This window comes from Scomber scombrus, chromosome 7, assembly GCF_963691925.1.
Source record: "Scomber scombrus chromosome 7, fScoSco1.1, whole genome shotgun sequence".
Classification (NCBI taxonomy): domain Eukaryota; kingdom Metazoa; phylum Chordata; class Actinopteri; order Scombriformes; family Scombridae; genus Scomber; species Scomber scombrus.
In genome coordinates, this window is record NC_084976.1 from 18,103,999 (window position 1) to 18,123,164 (window position 19,166).

The 19,166-nt window shown below is 40.0% G+C and overlaps 1 protein-coding gene across 2 annotated transcripts; it reads left to right on the plus strand.

The window, feature by feature from the left end:
- The first annotated feature begins 1,453 nt into the window (after positions 1–1,453).
- Positions 1,454–16,972, plus strand: adar (adenosine deaminase RNA specific). Of its 2 annotated transcripts, none has more exons than XM_062422613.1 (16): positions 1,454–1,554; positions 5,094–6,855; positions 7,915–8,243; positions 8,572–8,767; positions 9,010–9,212; positions 9,607–9,742; positions 9,922–10,160; positions 10,469–10,625; positions 11,187–11,355; positions 11,562–11,655; positions 11,782–11,898; positions 12,066–12,193; positions 12,475–12,657; positions 12,837–12,949; positions 13,434–13,561; positions 15,105–16,972. In XM_062422613.1, exons 2-16 carry the CDS (start codon positions 5,224–5,226, stop codon positions 15,427–15,429), a joined length of 4,149 nt encoding a protein of 1,382 aa, XP_062278597.1. In that variant the 5' UTR covers positions 1,454–1,554; positions 5,094–5,223; the 3' UTR covers positions 15,430–16,972. The 2 variants fall into 2 exon arrangements, with proteins under 2 accessions (XP_062278597.1, XP_062278596.1); XM_062422612.1 differs by lacking the exon at positions 1,454–1,554 and adding an exon at positions 3,415–3,719.
- Positions 16,973–19,166: the final 2,194 nt, after the last annotated feature.

Consider the following 19,166-nt stretch of genomic DNA (forward strand, 5'->3'; position numbering starts at 1 on the left):
ACAATTTTTACAATTTTACATAAAATTTACAAAATTCACAAACCATATCCATAAATGATAGAGTGACACATTTGCTTAAAAGACAACTTCCGCATTCCTTAATAATTACATGATGGATTGATGCTTGTTGATAATAAAAAGACAACAAACAGACCAGAAATAGAAAAGGCCTTAAATATAGAAAAGGTGTCAACAACTTAGGCATTGGGACCATTAGACACTAAAAACCTGGCAACCCAAAGAAAAAATACTTATGCCAACTACAAGAGAAATTGGCACAGAGCAACACTTCCTGCTGCACTGCAGCCTGATATTAGAACCAAATAATTTGACACACTCTTAAATCAAATACTTATATTATACTTATATTATATTTTTGATAGTTATTTACTCATTCAACTGACAATTTCTTTTAATGTGTGTGCATATGAGTGAATGAGCAGAGGATGAGTAAAGGGAATGGGATACAGTTTCCCTTGTTTTAAAGAGAGACGGCAAATTTCATTGTATGCAGTGTTGGGGAGTAACTAGGTACATGTAACAGTGTCATGTACTGTAATGTCATTTCAAAATAAATGTAACTGTAATCCGTTACAGTAACTGAGGAAAATGTGTAGTTAAATTACAGTATGAAAATGTTGATGATAACAAAGGGATCAAAAATCTGAAGTCAGACCTTTAAGATTTTGCTCAGGAGGAGGGTTTTTTCCCCCCATTTTTCAATATTTAACATGCAACTGAATACATATATTGCTGTTTTTAATTCTTTGAAATCAATTTTTTTTTTTAAATTTTGTAAATAAATCATGACATGGACCTTTTCTGGAGCACACATGGGCTGTGTCACAGTACCAATTAATCCCATGCCAGACTTTTGACTTTTTTCATAAAATATCTTATCTATCATCTACATAAACTAATGAATACATTTTCAAATGAGAGATAAATCTTGCTTTATAAGAAATGATCTCCCTTATAAATCATCAGTTTCGATGAAAAACTCCTGAACTTAGACTTTGGTGGATTTAATGGGTACACTTACCCCAACAGTTGAAAACATTAGTTAGAAAATTAGAAAAATGATCAAAGATTTATGAAATGCAATAATATACATTAATTTGATCAAGCAATTTAAATTGTTACATTTTTTATTACATGTTAAATAGATTATCTAGTCATGTGTAACCTATTACATTTCCAAAATAACTTTCCCAACTCTGGTTGTATGTTAACATGCAATGACAATAGAGGCATTGTATTCTGTACTTCAAAATTGTATAGTGCTGAGTTACTTTCCACCGCTGGCACTAACCATCTTAAAATCCAACCCTAATGAGCCACAAAAAACCTGAGAAGGAAACGTGAAAAAATATCCGAACCTTGCCGCCGTGTTGACGTCATCCAAAGGCGACATTCAAACTGTTTGTGTCTGTGTCGACTCATTAATGCGTCACTTCTTCGCGCAGCAGTTCTTTGATTGTTTCTATCGTTGCTTTAATAAATTATAAATTGTACAGCCACAACAGAGGCGACACACTGCGAGGTAACGCCAAGGTAATCCGCTCGCTCGATTTCGGGTTCTTTAAATCATGTGTTACTTGTTTGGGGGGCGGAGTAGTTTAGGTGTTTTACGGTGACAGAGGCAGTAAATTTGCTTAAAAATTGTGTGTGCTGCAGGCGGTAGTTAGAAATGGTGCAGTGCCAGTGCGGTGAACCAGGCTAGCTAACGTTAGCAGAGGAATGTTCACCTGGCTGCTTTAATATGGCTGTATCATAATAAATGTATACATTAAAGCACATTGCAAGCACACAGTGGTTTAATAAATATGGTCTCAATAACATTAACGTGATAATTATTGATCTTTGGCTGTTCAAGTTACACCATTAGCACACACGCTGCATCAATGTGTGTCGTTGAAATAGCCGATTGCCTGTTGTATTTTCTTAAAGTCTGAGGAAGATTACATCTACCAGTCTCCCCCTCCTAAAATCTTGCATCTTATTTAGCTTGGTAGAGTTTCTCCACTTCTTTCGAGTGACATTAACCCAAATGATAAATGTAGGTTAAGCTCTGTGAGATGTTTTGGTCACAGTACACTGCACTGCTTACTTTATCTCTTACTATATTTCATTTGTTTACTGTGTGACTCATTATGTCTATTGTGGAAATGGCTAGAATGACAATAAAAATCCTTGAATCCTTGAGGTTGATTCATAACCTAAAAAAACCGAGATGCAACTTTTACGAGAAATGGTAAATGGTTTTCACAAGAGTTTTTGTGAGTGTCTCTTTGTGTTTTTTTATTCAAGAGATCAAGATCAGTAGGTTTTGTTGTCACATGCACAACAACACAGCAGATGGCAACATTGAAGGTGGTGAAATGTGCTGCTTCTTTGAGCTCTAGTTCAAATATGATGGTTTTTGAGTCCAGTTTAATACCGATGACAAACACACACGTGGAAACGTGTTTAGGCTGTGTTTTATATCCCCCCAAATCTACATGGCTAAATAACTTCTGTAATATTATCTTGTATATCTGTTACTTTGTTATTCCATGTACACTTACTTAATGTAATGAAGTGGAGCATAGACACGATTTAAATAAATTAACTATATCTTGATGTGAACTCTGATAATAATTCTGCTGAAATGTTGTGGTGGGAAGCGACTTACTCTTAACTAAAGTTTCACTTTGATTTAGTCCTATCTCTCTGTGTTAGTACACGCCCCCTGCTGTACTGCTTTGGGTGCTTTCTAACATAAACTAGTTTTATGAGGGAATCCAGCGTTGTTTAAGGTGAAAATGGACTCTGATGTCCCTTTAGGCACAACACGTGTTTCATAGTGTTTAATAGTGACCTTCACCTTATAGTACTCTTATGTTATATTTCCATCCTACCACAATCATGTTACAAGATCTCAATTCCCTTTGATATTTGTATCTCTCAAAATGTATTACATTACTATAATTCTCCTTTCCTCGTTTTATTTTTAATGTGAGAATCTGATCTGAGCATGTGATGTCTCCTCTGCCTCAGCGTGTATCCAAAGGGAGGGTGTCCTTGTTGCACCACAGGAGAACAGGCACATTGATTGTTTGAGAGCGACCTCTTTAAACATGGAAGTGAATGGGAAAGCCACAGCAGAGCTTACGTTTTATAATATATCTTTTTAGACATTACAGAGTACAGACCATATATACAGTCTATGGTACAGACCCACGTGTGCATCTGTATGCCCTCGGTAGGTGTGTCTCCTCGGGTCACGTGACTCAAATTGAAACTTATCCTTTCTACAGAAAAGAAATCGAAAGTTAATATTTGTTTCCTTACTAACTCACATTAGACAGACTGTGGATTTTCCCCTTAACTTTCGTGCTATTAGTTAACAGTTTTGTTTCCCAGCACTGCATACAGCATTTATAAGCGAGCGACATCAGTAGTGTTTTGCACTGTTAAGGCTGCGGACACACAGACAGGACCTGCCTCATCCAAAACGGAAGACCCTGCGCCTAGGAAAACTTTTTTATTTTATTTTATTTTTTTGCAAACCAGTCGCGATTTCCAGTATACAACCGCTAACTCTATGTTCTTACTCTGCGACTTGTGCCTTGTTTATTTTTCATCAGTCTTTTCGTCTCATTCTAGAAAGCTGCAGGAGCAGCAACGTCAAAACGTCTCACTGTTTTTCCCACCGTCGCCACTTTCACTTTAACTAGGTGAGATCCACAATACTCCGTGAGCTCACTGGGCCTTGTGCTATAAGTTTATATGATGTGTTGCATTGGAAATGTGGAAATATTTCTACCAATTTGGGGATTATGTACCGTTCTGTACTGCTCAGCTTTCAGGGGCGACAAGGTCTCAGCAACAAGGATGGGAGTAACTTTGAACATCAGACTGTGGACATGTGTTTAGCTGTGTTGTGACATGACTGCAAAATAGTTGATTCATCACTTTTCACATGTGGATTGTCTTGCCCAGGCTGAAAACGAAGGGGGACATAATGAAAAACACTGGAGTTGTTATTTTGGCCGTCAACTGTTGCCTTGCATCAGGGTCAAGATAAGTCAGCTCCAGCCTTGTTAGGCCCCTGGGCTGTTGGTCTTGTCGGCCCCCATTACTTTGATGAACCAACACTATGGTGTTCTCTATTAATGTGGCTGCATTCGGGCCTGCTCAGCTCTATGCGACAGATGAGTGATGCTGACTGGGCCAGAGGGGATGAAACCTGACTCAGTATTGGGTGTCTCCTTGTTGTTAGTCTCACTGATATATACATTATTGAGTGTTGTCAGATATGACACTTGAGGCTGAATCAATGTTGTACCATAGAAAGATAGTGAAATTCTGGACTACTAATTTAGTTTCCACTAAATTAGTAGTTTTGGTCATATGTGTTTTTTGAAGGGAGGAATTCATTTACCTCTGCAAAAACCTTGTCAACTAGAAACTGCATGGTTTCTGTCTACAGCGTGTCACTGACAGGCGGCCCTCTCGTTCTTGTGTCCTTGGAACTGTCCTTTTTGTCTGCATAAGTTTCTCGTTTTCCTCTTCGCTATGGATCTAGACCCAGCAATAATTTGTAAGGCCAGAAATAAAACAGAATAGTCACAAGAAGGTCTGAATTATTAATCATCACCCTTTTACCCTGGGATTAAGTTTCAGTGTGACTGGGAGAGACAGTATGTCACCCTGCAATATCCTTGTAGGCTGGCTAGAGTATAATCTGAAGATATACACAGCAGCGTTGACAGTGTTGTGTGAGCACCAGAGCTTATGCTTTGCACATTTTCCCTTTTTCTCATAATACTGACATATTCCATTGTTCCTTCAGTAGGTCTTGTATACCACATTTCATGAGGATGAGTGTAGGATCACATAAAAAACTATGTCCTCTGTGTTTGTATTGATACAACGATTTATCCAAGGACACTTGGATAGGGCAGGGCCTGAACTTGCTTTATTGGCTGGAATGACAGTTTCTTCTACACTCCCAGCTGCTTCTCAGTTTTCCACCATCCAGTTATCCTACTGTTATTTATTTCTATGTTTTAATATTCCCCTTACATTGTCCTTTGTTTGTATTCCAGGTAGTCTCAGTTTGCATCTGGCCTGCCCCGACTTTCAATCAGGGTCTGCTGTTACTGCTAGAGGACATACACGCACACAGAAGCTGCACAGCCAGCTGCACGGGCCCCCTTCACGCTCAACCCCTGCGCTATGAGCAGAGGTAGAGGAGGGCCTCCCAGAGAACACTACCACAGACATCCACCACCCGACTCCCAGGCCAAGGAGAATTACCACAGATCTGGCCCAGGCTCATTCTTCCCAAGAGCTGGTCCACAGCTGAGCCCATATCCAAATTACTATGACAGCCTCGCCCATCCTGTAGTGCCCATACAGCACCCAGCCCCTTTATTCCCCTCTGCTCCACCCGCACCAAGCCACAGTAAAGTGGCCCCTAACCCCTCACACAATCAGAATCACAGTCCCAGTCCTGCTCCTAATTCCTTTCAGTACCAGCAGGTGCAGTTCCTCAGAGGACAGAGCTCTGAGGCTCCACAGTTCAGAGCCAGTCCGCGAGGGGGTGGAGGGGGAGTTGTACCTGGCAGGCCGCCTGGTTGCTCATACCCGCCCCAGTCAGGGTACAGTAGGTATTCAAACCCCAACAGCAGCCCTAAGGGTAGAGGGGGTTATAGCCAGGACCAGAGTTTTGCACGCCCACCCGGTGTAGGACCCCTGCAAGGCACCCCAGGCCCTCGACATCTGAATCAAAACCACTTACAAAGTAAAAACTACATCCATTATTCCAACCGACAATGGGGTGCCCAAACTGACTCTGTGTGTGACAGTTTTCAGACCTTGTCCCTTCGAGACAGGCCCAACAGAGGAGGAGACAGGTTTGACAGACATTCTACATCCAGCAGATCAGGGAATTTTAACTTTAGTAAAGTGAACATCACACTCACTCCTGACATCCAGGACCAGGTACACAGGGCTCTGGCTACTTTGAGGCCAAGTGAGAGCATTCCCGCAAAATTGTTGGCCAAAAAGCTTCGTCTGCCCAAAAAGATAGTCAACAAGGCTCTCTACGCTTTAGAACGCTCACAGGAAGCCTCCAAGCAAGGACTCCAACCTCCTGAGTGGACTCTGTACAGAGAATCTCTCAGAGGTGAGGAAATTCAAAACTCTGCAGTACAAGGTCCAGCTTCCCATCTGTGTGTCAGTTCAGAACAACCTCAAAACCTTGAAGCCAAGGTTGAGCTAAAAACAGAAACAGCAGAAAACAGGGGACAAGTTAAAGAAGAAGACGACTCTGACACAGATTCAAGTTCTTCTTACTGCTCCTCTTCAGAGTCATCTGATTCTGAAGAATCCCAGTCACCAGCAAAAGGTCAGCACCAGGAGGAACAGCATCCCAGCACTACCAGCTCCCCTGACCACGAACTTAAGCTTCCTACAATGACAGACCAAAAGGAACAAATTCTGCGGTACCTCCTGGATTCAGGAGAGGCAAATGCTCTTATCATAGCCAAAAATGTGGGTCTTAAGAGTGCCAAACATGTCAACCCCACCCTCTACGCCCTGGAGAAGCAAGGTGAAGTCATTAAAAATAGTGATCACAACCCTCCCACCTGGGAGCTCTCCAACCACCGAAGAGAGATGATGGAGAGGAGTCTCAAAGCCTCACAGAGCACATCAGCTGTGGGGAGCCAGTTAGGTGTAGCCACTAAAGATGAGAAGGGAGGTGGGTCCGTGTTCCTGCCGTCACCACCACTACCACCACTACAAGGCCATGAGCCACTGCCATTTAAGGAGAGTTGGAAGCCAGAGCAAAGTCATAGTGAAAAGGTGGGTATCACAGCTTGAAAATGAGCACTTTCTGTTTTGGCTGTTTGATAAATTAATTAAGTGCACCCTTTCACCAGAGTAAGAAACACACACACACACACACACATACACACACACACACACACACACACACACACACACACACACACACACACACACAACTTGAAGTATACAGCTCAATCTGTACTTACATCTTATTAGCACACAGATAAATCTGTTTGTTGTTTGAGTTTGAACGTTTTATGATCTTCAACCACACCTGGAGGCTTGTTTCTCTTCCACCATGCAGATTAAGCATACTTTAGAAATGTTAGATTGTACGTGAATAACACAACTGTGACACACAAGTCCATTTGTAAAGTTTATTAAGGAATGTGTTATTTTTCCCCAAATGCCTCTCCGCTTGTTCACTCCCCTCTTGTCAACGCTGCTGTCAGTTTGATACATGAAAGCGAAAGCAAAGGTGTCCAAGCTGATTTCTGAAGATGTGGCAGGGGGCTGAACCATGTGTGGTATAAGTAGATTGGGAGGAGGATAGAGGATAGACTTGTAAAGTACCCAAATTATAAAAAATATAATTTTTAATTATTTATCTGTTCATGAATTTCCTGTATTTTTTCATATCACAATATATATCAGGAAAAAAAGATATTGCAATGTCAGTTTTTTCCAATATCATGCATTCCTAATATATAGAGATACTGTAATTGTCATAGTCATATGCTGAATAAGCAAAATATAAGCATTCACTCAAAAGATCAAATGCACTTTGGCGCTTGTTTGTCACTGTTCTGAAGTTTAATGCTAGTTTAAAGGGTTGATGTATCCTCATGTTTGCCAGATATGAGAGTGGTTGCAACTTTCTCATCTAACCCGCCACCAGAAAGCCTAAACAAAAGTAGAAGAAAGGGTATTTCTCAAAAAGTGTAGATTTTTCTTAAGATAAAAAAGCATAGAAAATGTGAACTGTTTTTTTTGTTTTACCAAATATATGAATCTAAGGTTACCAGCCTAAGAGTTTTAACTTGATTTTGTTAACCTCTGCTTTTCCCTCTTTAGTCTCAGTCCACCGTCAAACCCCCCTCCTTTACTTCGAAACAAGAAGAAGAGACGAGTGAAGGACAGTGGGCCACTGACGATATCCCAGAATTCCTAAATGCCATTCGCAGAGAGACAGATGCTGAGAGACTAGTAGCTACAGAGCAGAACAATGCCATTGGAACTGTTGCTGTATCGCTGGCTGCCCCGCCTTCCCAGAACCTATGGGCAAAATTACAGGAAGTGAGGCTGAAGAACCCTGTGAGTGGTCTCATGGAGTATGCCCAGTATCTGGGCCAGAACTGTGAGTTCTTGCTCCTCGACCAGTCGGGACCCTCCCACGACCCAAGGTTAGTCACAGGATCTGTTTGTTACTGTAAAGTTTTAATTGATACAAGGATAAATTCATATGTTTGCTATTCAAGACTGAAATCTGTGAAGTGCTGCTTGTTGTTTTAATATATAATGTGTCTTTTTGTCAGCAGGTGCCTTGCAGACGCACCTGCTGACAAAACTATTGATTCAAACTCTGAAAAATAAATCTGCCTTAATGAAGACATATGAGGCCACCAATCAATGAATGAAAATGACTTTGCTTGTATCCAAACAGTAGCTGCTATATGAATCGTCTATCGACAGATCACTGTTTCATTCATATATTTTCTCTCCCTCTGTCAGATTCCGTATGCAGGTGATGCTCAACGGGAGACTTTTTCCTGTTGCAGAGGCTTCCAGTAAGAAGGTTGCAAAGAAGGACGCTGCTGCAGCCACCCTACGCATTCTTATTGGAGAGATGCAGGGAGGTGCGAGCACAGGGGACGAGGGAAATACTGCCTGTATGGACCAAGTGATGGATATCATCACAGAAAGCAGTGTAAGTTTTTGTTTGAATGTGTGAAAATAAGCCCCTATCAGTATTTAAAGATTTTCAAGTTAAAGTTTATAACAGTAGGCTTAAACAATCCCCTGGGATTGGTCAGGTACTTTACATGTGAATACGTAAAGCTACGTTTATTTCACCAGAGCAGTTACTGTAAACTTAAGTTTCATTAACTGTGGTGACGGAGTCAGCCAACAATAAAACACGTATTTTCATTCTCCTCCATTGTCTATCAGGGGGCAGCTGAAGGCATGGGGGAAATTTTTGGGACAGGTAGTGTGGAAGGGATGGGGATGGCAGAGGGACCTCGCCAGCCACTGTCCCGGTCTCTGCCTGGTGGGAAGAATCCAGTGTCTGTCCTTATGGAGTACAGTCAGCGCAGCGGGAACCCCATCGAATTCATCATCACAGGCCAAGCAGGCCCACCACATGACCCAAGGTACTGTATACTTAAACCCCCTCTGAATATGTCCTTTTGGATATTGTTCTCCCCTAACCCACATTCTTAGATTCCTCTGTGGTCATATTTCCTTTTCTGGGAAGGAGTTGATCAGCTATTTCTGTTCAATGTCAGCTGACATAGATATAATACTGACTGTGTCCTTCCACTCTTTACCACTCTTTGTTTGTAATTCATCCCCTCAGGCAGCTGGATGGGAGATACAGTACAAACTTGTGTTGTCCTCACTTTCGCACTGTTGCGTTTTCTTTTTATCTAAATTTGAGAAATGAGGCATCTGGAATAGTATCTCACCAAAGTCTGACATCATTTCTAACCTCAGATTCAAAACCATCATTTTCCACCGTTTTCATCCTCTTTGTCTTATGTTCAGGTTTATGTACAGGGTGAAGGTTGGAGAAAGTTTGTTTGCAGAGGCCTCAGCTCCTAGCAAGAAGGCAGCCCGCCAGCTGGCAGCAGAGGAAGCCGTCAAAGAATTAATGGCTGACGGGAAACTGCAGCTCAACAAGGTAAGGAATGAGAAGTAGAGAATAACCAAAGGTCTTCATTAGAGGAAAAAAAGAGGGATTTACTTATTCTTTGAAAGAGTAAATAACAGATCACTCAGGTTGAAAGAAGTGTTTTTGTGTCTTTCTCGGTACAATTTTTACCCACTTTTCGCAACTCTACCCACCTCTCCCTTTTGCAGCCCCAGTTGCCCCTGGGCTCTTCCAGTGATAGCGATGCTGCTGGTTCTGGGACTACATGCCCCTCTTTGCCCCCACTGACAGCAGATGAGTTGCGAGCAGCCCATGAGGCAGGAGTTGGGGACCTTATCAACCACCTAAACAACAACGCAGTATCGGGTCTGCTGGAGTATGCCAGAGCTCGGGGCTTTGCTGCTGAGATCCGCCTGGTCGGCCAGTCTGGGCCACCACATGAGCCTAAGTATGTGTGAGCTGTTCAGGCACACACAGATGCATATCTACACACTGGATAAAAATATCTTACTGTCAGGGTCTCCCTGCTCCTGGAAATATCTGTTCTTTTTGTATTTGAGGAAAAAATAACTCAAGTGTGGAACATTGTTGGAGGCCTCTGTGATGATTTATTTTGACTTGTTGCCTATTTTGAGTCCCAGAATTTCACAAATGAAAACATTGAAAGTCATTGAAAATAACTTGGATCTTTAAGTTAGTTTGGAATCCCTGTTCTGTCCTCCTCTGATTGCCTCTCTCTTCGTCCGTCCTGCTCAGATTCACCTACCAGGCCAAACTGGGTGGACGCTGGTTCCCTCCAGTCTGTGCGTCAAACAAAAAACAGGGGAAGCAAGAAGCTGCAGATGCAGCTTTACGGGTTCTCATTGGGGAGGCTGAGAGGGCGGCCCGTACTGGGGAGCTTATCCCAGCAGAGGTACCAACTTTATACTTTTTTCACATCTTCTATTATGAAATCTGAATATCTACCAACATCAGAAGAGCATTCTCTGGGATAAGGCCGTACAACATTTTGTGAGAAAAACAGAAGTAGAAGTATTGAATGAGGTTTTGCCTACCTTGCCTATCCATAAATATTTAGAATAGACTGCAACCTCAGTTAAAATATAACCAATCTATAGTAGACAAATCTATAACTTCCTGCTTCACAGTACGATTAGTTTTCTTCACTGGAAGGTTTTAGCTTTGTAGCATCTATAGGAAGTGGTCAATCTGTATTGACAGTCTACAGACATTTAATATACAAACATTAGACATTCTTTGGCTGCACCTGTTTACTATATACTTAGTCTACCTGTGCTGAGGAAGCCTCAGTGTAAGCCCTTAAAACACACACAGACTGTTACTTTCTGGGGTAGTTTTGTGAGACTTTGAATTCGATTACACAATGAACTTCATTTCACATACATTGAATATTAAATAATCTTTTTTCCCCTTTATTTTGCCTGTCCTGTCCTGTGTACATCCCTCTCCCCAGCTTCCAGTGAGTGGCAGCACCTTGCATGACCAGATAGCAATGTTGAGTCACCAGCGTTTCAACGCCCTGACAACTCGTATCCAGCACAGTCTTCTGGGACGCAAGATCCTGGCCACCATCATCATGAGGAGGGGGGAGGGCCTGGGGACTGTTGTCAGCCTGGGAACTGGTATTTCCATTACTATGGGCATGTATCTTAAGAAGTATAAGCATTAAGAATTGTTTGGCAGCATATGAAAATAAGAAGTTTTATAGATTTCTGTGCTCAGAGGCGTGCTCTGTCAGAAAGCTAAAAAAGAACTAGGTCACTGCAGAACCGAGAGGCGATGCATTGTTGTGTTCTTTGACATTGAATATTTTTTCTTTTTCTGTCAGGGAATCGCTGTGTTAAAGGGGAGGAGCTGAGCCTTAAAGGGGACACTGTTAATGATTGCCATGCTGAAATCATCTCCAGAAGAGGATTTGTTCGGTAGAAATAGATCTTGCTCTTTTATCAATGTTTCTCTCCCAGTTCTAAATATACCCAGCTCTCCTCTCAGACCCAGTCCGCAGGGCATTATTTATAAGTCTAACTCACCGACTTCTTGCCTCTCAGGTTTCTGTACAGTGAGCTCCTCAAGCACTATGATGGTGCAGAAGACAGTATATTTGAGCCAGCTGAAAAAACCAAACTGCGGATCAAATCTGACATCACCTTTCACCTTTACATCAGGTGGGAGTATCAGATGTTTTCTTTCTCCTCGTTCACCTCTCCACACACTCTCGTCTTTCACTCCCGTCCTACCCGTCATGTACATCAATGTGTGGATCAATATTCTTCTTTTGTCACTTTGGTTTCATGTCAGTGTCTTACTTGTCTTCTTGTTCTCTTATCCAAAGCACGGCGCCATGCGGTGACGGTGCTCTGTTTGATAAGTCATGCAGTGAGACGGGGGATGAAGTGGAGGGCCACCAGCCTCTGTTTGAGAATGCTAAGCAGGGAAAGCTCCGCACCAAAGTAGAGAACGGTGAGAGATGACACTCACGCATCTTTCGTTGTCATCAGTACATGCAAGAAGTAAATGATTCCACTGCCTGGTCTCTTGCAAGACCTGTGACCTGTGACCTGTGACCTGTGACCTGTGTGTGTGTGTGTGTGTGTGTGTGTGTGTGTGTGTGTGTGTGTGTGTGTGTGTGTGTGTGTGTGTGTGTGTGTGTGTGTGTGTGTGTGTGTGTGTGTGTGTGTGTGTGTGTGTGTGTGTGTGTGTGTGTGTGTGTGTGTGTGTGTGTGTGTGTGTGTGTGTGTCAGGCGAGGGCACCATCCCAGTGGAGTCGAGTGCAATTGTTCCCACCTGGGATGGCATCCAGCATGGCGAGAGGCTGCGAACCATGAGCTGTAGTGATAAGATCCTTCGCTGGAATGTGTTGGGCCTGCAGGGGGCACTCCTCACTCATTTCCTGCATCCCATCTACCTGAAGTCCATCACGCTTGGTAAGACATTCTGTTGCACTGAGATATATAATAAAGTGAAGCCAGTTGAAGAACAGTTGATGTGACAGACATTGTGAAAGTTAACTTTTTCATTGAAATTTGATAAATTCCCCATTTTATGTCACTTCTCATCTCAAATGTCTGTTTTACAACCTGTGTTTGCTGTTGTGATCTGTCAGGCTATCTGTACAGCCACGGTCATCTGACACGTGCGGTTTGCTGTCGGCTGGCCAGAGATGGTGAAGGATTCTCCCAAAGTCTCCCTCCTCCCTTTATGTTAAACCACCCTGAGGTAAACACACAACTTTTGGGCAATTAATCTGACATACTGAGGTCATTCTCACTAAATGCATCAATTAAGCTGCCAACACTTCTATCTGTGCCTGTATAAGTGTTTCTGCATTGTTCATCTTCTCTAAATTTGGCTCATCCATCAATTAGCAGAAACTGGATAGGTCACAGTCACACCACGGGGCAAAATGCCTGAGAAAAACAGTAGCAGGCAGTTATGTTCCTTTTAGCACATTCCGATTTTTTGACCAGTTTTTCAACACTTTCATGGTTGTCATTTACACATCAATGACATTTGTTGAAACTACCATAATTAATCGACACACAGCGTGTCACAGTCATCACACTGAAACATGCATTACACAACTAGTTTAACACGCTCTGTTTGGAATTGCTGACTCACATTGCAGGGCTAAATTAGCCTGATTGAACACAATATGCTCTCTGTCCCCTCTCTTTACCCACACCACCTGGCTGGACGGTAGGTGGGCAGGGTGAGTGTGTACGACTCCACACGTCACACGGGCAAGACCAAGGAATCCAGTGTGAACTGGAGCTTTCCAGACCAGCACAGTGTAGAGGTGCTTGATGGGACCAAAGGCAAACTTGATGGGTATGTAACCAAACTAAATCCTGTCGCTCCTGATAGAAACACACATTGTTAATACTTTAGATTGATTGTTTATTCTCCAGTGGTTAGATATAGCCTTGTTCCTCTGTCAACTTCAAGTCATTCCTTTGCCTCAGCAGAAATTTAATATTTAGATTGATTTACCCAGTAGCCCAATATGCCTCTAAAATGCTTTCCAGATATTTGATCTTGTTTTTTCACCTGTGAGTTATTGATCATAGTGCCATTGATCAAACACCATATCATTGTGAAAATACATTCCTGGAATTTGTTCTCAGAAAGATAATTTGAAGTACTAATCTGGAATTAGATGCGCAAATTAAACTGAAAACCCTTGGCAGAGTTTATTAAGGATAATCTGAATTCTCTATTGTATTCAATACCAGAGCTAAGACTGTACATCCATTCCAGTTGCTCTGTGAGGCTGTGCCTTAGCTAAAAGGAATTAGTTTGATTGGGAACAAACAGTTTTCTTTAAATAATTAGTATAACATATATAAAATCTTGTTTTAGTGCATAATATTTTTTTATGCAGTTACATTTGGTCCTCTACAATGTGTCAGATGTGGAATCTGTGATTGGAAACAGACAGATTTCGTCTCATAATATGCTGAATGTGATACTTTGTTGATTGTATAAGTAAAGTCAAGGCTCTGTATATTCAAATACCACAGTGAATTCTCCTGAGTCATAACCTCCTTGGTGGGCCAGCCTAGTAAACGTTGTGAATCAAACGTTAATACTATTAGTCATCTGTAATGTAAATGAAAACAAGGCCATATTGAAGGATTTGAATTCATATGAAGGAAATCATTATTTCAGACTAATGTTTAAATTGAATTTGCATTTTTTTTATTTGAAAGTATTACAAAGCAATCTTCAAATTATCAAAAGGGTAAGCTACTACCTTACCGACAGTGATATAATAATTTCTGCAGTGGTATGAATTACTATGATTTTCTACAGTACTGTAATTTTGAATGTGATTTTTTTACAGTAACATAATGGTTTTTGCAGTAATATGAATAGTATCTACAGTTGTGTGATTATTACTGTGATTTTCTACAGTATTATTTTCATTACTTTGTTATTAGGTCTAATGCAGTGCTATACTGTAGAAAACATTCTCAGTATTTAACTGAAACACAACAAATTACTGTGGATTTCACAGCCATTTTTTAGAGTGTGGGTATACCAAAGTCATTAGGATTCATCCTCTGTAGACCACGAAAGTTTGCACAAAATTTCATAGTAATCCATTTAATGGTTGTTGGGATATTTCAGTCTGAACCAAAGTGGTGCACCGAAAAACCAACAGATCAGCATTGCCGTCCCTTGAGCATGCTGCTGGCATGGCTTAATTTAATTTTAATACACTAAAACAGTGAGCAGCAGGCAACGAAGTAAACTAACAGGCAAGACATAAGAGAAGAAACTGTGTCATGCCAGCATGCCAGATAAACTACAGTGTTTTCCAGTACTGTCTCCTCTCAACTAAAGAGCCCTCTAAATGTTTTCCCTCCAGGAACAAACTGGCCGTGTCCCGCGTGTCCAAGTCCAACCTATTCGGTCTGTTCCACTCTCTGTGCCAGCGATGCGGCCGCACTGACCTCCTCTCCCTGCGTTCCTACGCTCAGGCCAAGATGTCTGCCATGTCCTTCCAGCTAGCCAAGCAACAGTTCTTCCGAGCACTCAGTGTCCATGGTTATGGAGCCTGGATCGGCAAACCACTGGAGGAGAAGAGCTTTGAGGAAGGGGAAGGAACAGGCAACAATGGAGCAAGTTTCCCTGTGGTATACAGCAGCAGTAGAAACGGAGGCACAGTGGAGTACAAGCAAGATGAGGCTTAGGGTGATACGAGTTGCATTATCAAGATGGTAATATAAATGCAGAATATGCAGAGGGAGATAAGCACAAGGCAGGGACAGATCGAAAGGGTCAATGTGAAGAAAGAAAAAGACAAACGGCCACAACTGTATGTTCTGATGAAACATGGTTAAAGGCTGCAGAGGAAGAGTGATGGAAAGGGACATTTCAAGTGAGAGGGGGAAGAGAAGGGTGAGCAGAGAGCAAGGACAAGCCTGAAGGATGAATGGGGTCAAACAGAACTAGAAGGAGTTTCAGGGGGTGTACAAAGTGATGTAAACAGTACATGAAGAATTAGTATGCAGTCAGTAAATCACCATGGCAAACACTGCTACAGAACTGGATTGTATTAGCTTGTAAGACAATCACTGTATTTGTCAGCATCCTTTATACTGTTTATTTCTGTTCTGGCATACGCTGCCTGTATTTCAAGAATGCTGCACTTGAAATGTTAAATACTTTTATGCAGGTTCTTTGACTGTTGCACTTGTATTTTGGACCCAGATGATTCAATCTCTCTAAAATACTGTTCGGTTTTTCATTTTGCTGTTAATTTGCATTCAACCTAATATGACCTGCCAGTGTAGCAGTGTTTGTAATTAAGTTCTTTTAGAGCTTAAATCTTCTGTCATATAGTGCTTATAATTTTTTTCTGCTCTGTGTTCTGCTGCCTGAAATTACAAGCAGTGAGCAGAACAAATGGAACGCTCTCAGCACAAATTTTGATTTTTGGAAATTGCACTCAACCTAGTTAGATGTCATGAGTAATCCTGTAAATTAGTTGTTGCTCCGTACAGTCCTAGCTTAAAGTGTACAAAAAAAGAACATCAATGTCAACTTTTGCTGTGACTAAACAAATACTCACTCTCCAACATTTGAGACTTCGGCTTCTATACCTATTCTTCTTTCAGGACCCTCTCTGATTTAAACCAGCTTGTGAAATTTAAAGTTTCTGTACACCCTCAGCTGTCTATCCATCCATCCACCTGTTGTTTCCATGGTCACCATTAGAACAGCATGGGTCAGCTTGTCCCTTTGATCAGTCCCATAATCTCTGTGCTTTTATATAGAATTACTGATGTCACAAATACATTTCTGTTCTGATTGCTTCTGTATTTTTTTGAGTATCTCTCCTTTTTTCTTCACCTCTGTCAATGAGGTAATCAGTAGCTGGCCATGCTAGAAAGTCCTGGTAAGAATCACTTGTCCTGCCTGCATACTGTTTTTTTTTACATCTTGATGCCACATTTGTGGCAAAAAGGCTTTCAGGTGCTGATGCATGGCCAGGTCCTGAGGACCATTAGGTGCGAACAGTTTTTGTTGTCTAAGGAGATTTTTTTGTGTGTTCTTAATTTGGTAACATGTAGATGAATGATGCAATATATACATCAGGTATATACAAATACATGAACACACAGATGTTCAGTGGGATCCAAAAGCCTGAGTCGAAAAGCAAACTCAAAGCTATGACAAAATGTTTTTATATGTGTACGTATGTGTGTGTATATATGTGTGTGTGTATATATATGTATATATGTATATATGTGTATATATATGTGTATATATGTATATATATGTGTGTATGTATATATATGTATATGTGTATATATGTGTATATATATATGTATATATGTGTATATATATGTGTATATATATATATGTGTATATATATATGTGTATATATATGTGTATATATATGTGTATATATATGTGTATATATATGTGTATATATATATGTGTGTATATATATGTGTATATATATGTGTATATATATGTGTATATATATGTGTGTGTATATGTATGTATATGTATATATGTATATATATGTGTATGTATATGTATATATATGTGTATATATATGTGTATATATGTGTATATATGTATATATGTATATATATGTGTATATATATGTGTATATATGTATATATATGTGTATATATATGTATATATATGTGTATATATATGTATATATATGTGTATATATGTATATATATGTGTATATATATGTATATATATGTGTATATATATGTATATATATGTGTATATATATGTATATATATGTGTATATATATGTGTATATATGTGTATATATATGTGTATATATGTATATATATGTGTATATATGTATATATATGTGTGTATATATGTATATATATGTGTATATATATGTATATATATGTGTATATATATGTATATATATGTGTATATATATGTATATATATGTGTGTATGTATATATATATATATATATAAAAAACTTTTTCAGTCTGAGGGTTTTTGTTTGTTTATTTTAGAAATATATATATATATATTTTATTCATGCAGTAAAAGTAAGAAAAGTCAGAATTCCTCAATATCTGTGTTCACTGTTTCCATTAACTGCACATGCAAGCTGACAGTGTTCTGTAGAAATTGCAGCCCTAAAGTTCAATATAAATTACACATGTACAACATAATATAGCAAATCAGGTGTTTTTTTATCATTAAAATGTACAGTTCCTGATAGGGGACTGAGACCTTTGGACCCCACTGTATGCAAATATGGAAGATTGTGTGTATGCTGTATACCTGTATATGTCTGTGTGTGTATGTATATGTATAGGTTTAATGTATATATTTTGTAAATCATCTACAGTGGCTTTTCTATATATTTTTTCCTGATATTTTAATTAAATTGCTAAAGAATATGCTCTTTTTTACCAATGCTATTTGGAAAGTTTGAAGAAGAATAAAAAAATAAGTAGCAATGTTTCAGTGCAGCAATGTTTGAGGCAGTTTCTTTTCATCAGAGTCACACAGTATTTATTATGTGCTTCTTACTCCAGAGGAAGACTTCCTTCACCTGGTGGTCGAGGTGTCTAAATAATACAGGGGTTCTGAAATATTTTAGGGGATTATAGATAATGTGTCAGAGCTGATGTTGAGCTGTTTTCAAGACCTAAATTAAACTCTTTATTCATGGCCAAGCTCTGGATCACACTTAAGCAGAAGCAATGGCTGGAAAGAGATTTTCCATTGCAATGCTCTGAAGGATCAGCAGATGGAAATGTGTCCACACCTTAGGGCTTGAGAGCTGTGCGCATGTGTGTGTACTCCAGATCTTTGGGGTGTTAACATTAATCTCACCCATAGATCAGCACATTATAGTATATTGGCTCACATTAATTACACAGCCAATGGTAATCTCAGAATGGTTCTGTTTTATAATAATTTTGTCTTAATATTTTCAGACTGGGAAAGTATGGGTTTGTTTATGTACCTGTACTTAAGGGTGTGGACATCAAAGCCATGTCTTTTAAGTATTTTAGGTTTGAGTTTTTGCCTAGACTCATTAGGATTGGTATAGTTTAGAGCCTTAGCGTATTTAATTTTAATTCAAATTATACTCCATTTTGTATGAGGAACTGCATTTGTGCAGTGGACAAATAAGACAAATGTGACAATCACAGACAAACAGCACTGTAATGGCCATGATGAGTTAATCATTGTGTGCATCCATGATACATAAAATATATACCTAATTCACATACAACTTGAAATGAAAGCTAAGAATTAAAATCAATAAAAGTAAAAGTGGCAGTAATGATAGTGTGCTAGTGCTACATTGCAGTAGTGTGTGTGTGTGTGTGTGTGTGATGATGGGGAAAGTTAAAAGTTCAACAGAATTAGATGAAAACTTCTGATTCTGAGGGGACCTACGTCCAGAGGGCATGAGGTTGTAA

What these genes read in the sequence shown, in the direction of transcription:
- adar (XM_062422613.1), top strand. Translation starts at nt 5,224, where the DNA reads ATGAGCAGAGGTAGAGGAGGGCCTCCCAGAGAACACTACCACAGACAT. An exon ending in ATATCATCACAGAAAGCAGT is followed by an intron (nt 8,768 to 9,009) that starts GTAAGTTTTTGT and finishes ATTGTCTATCAG; the next exon opens with GGGGCAGCTGAAGGCATGGG. An exon ending in GGGCCACCACATGAGCCTAA is followed by an intron (nt 10,161 to 10,468) that starts GTATGTGTGAGC and finishes CGTCCTGCTCAG; the next exon opens with ATTCACCTACCAGGCCAAAC.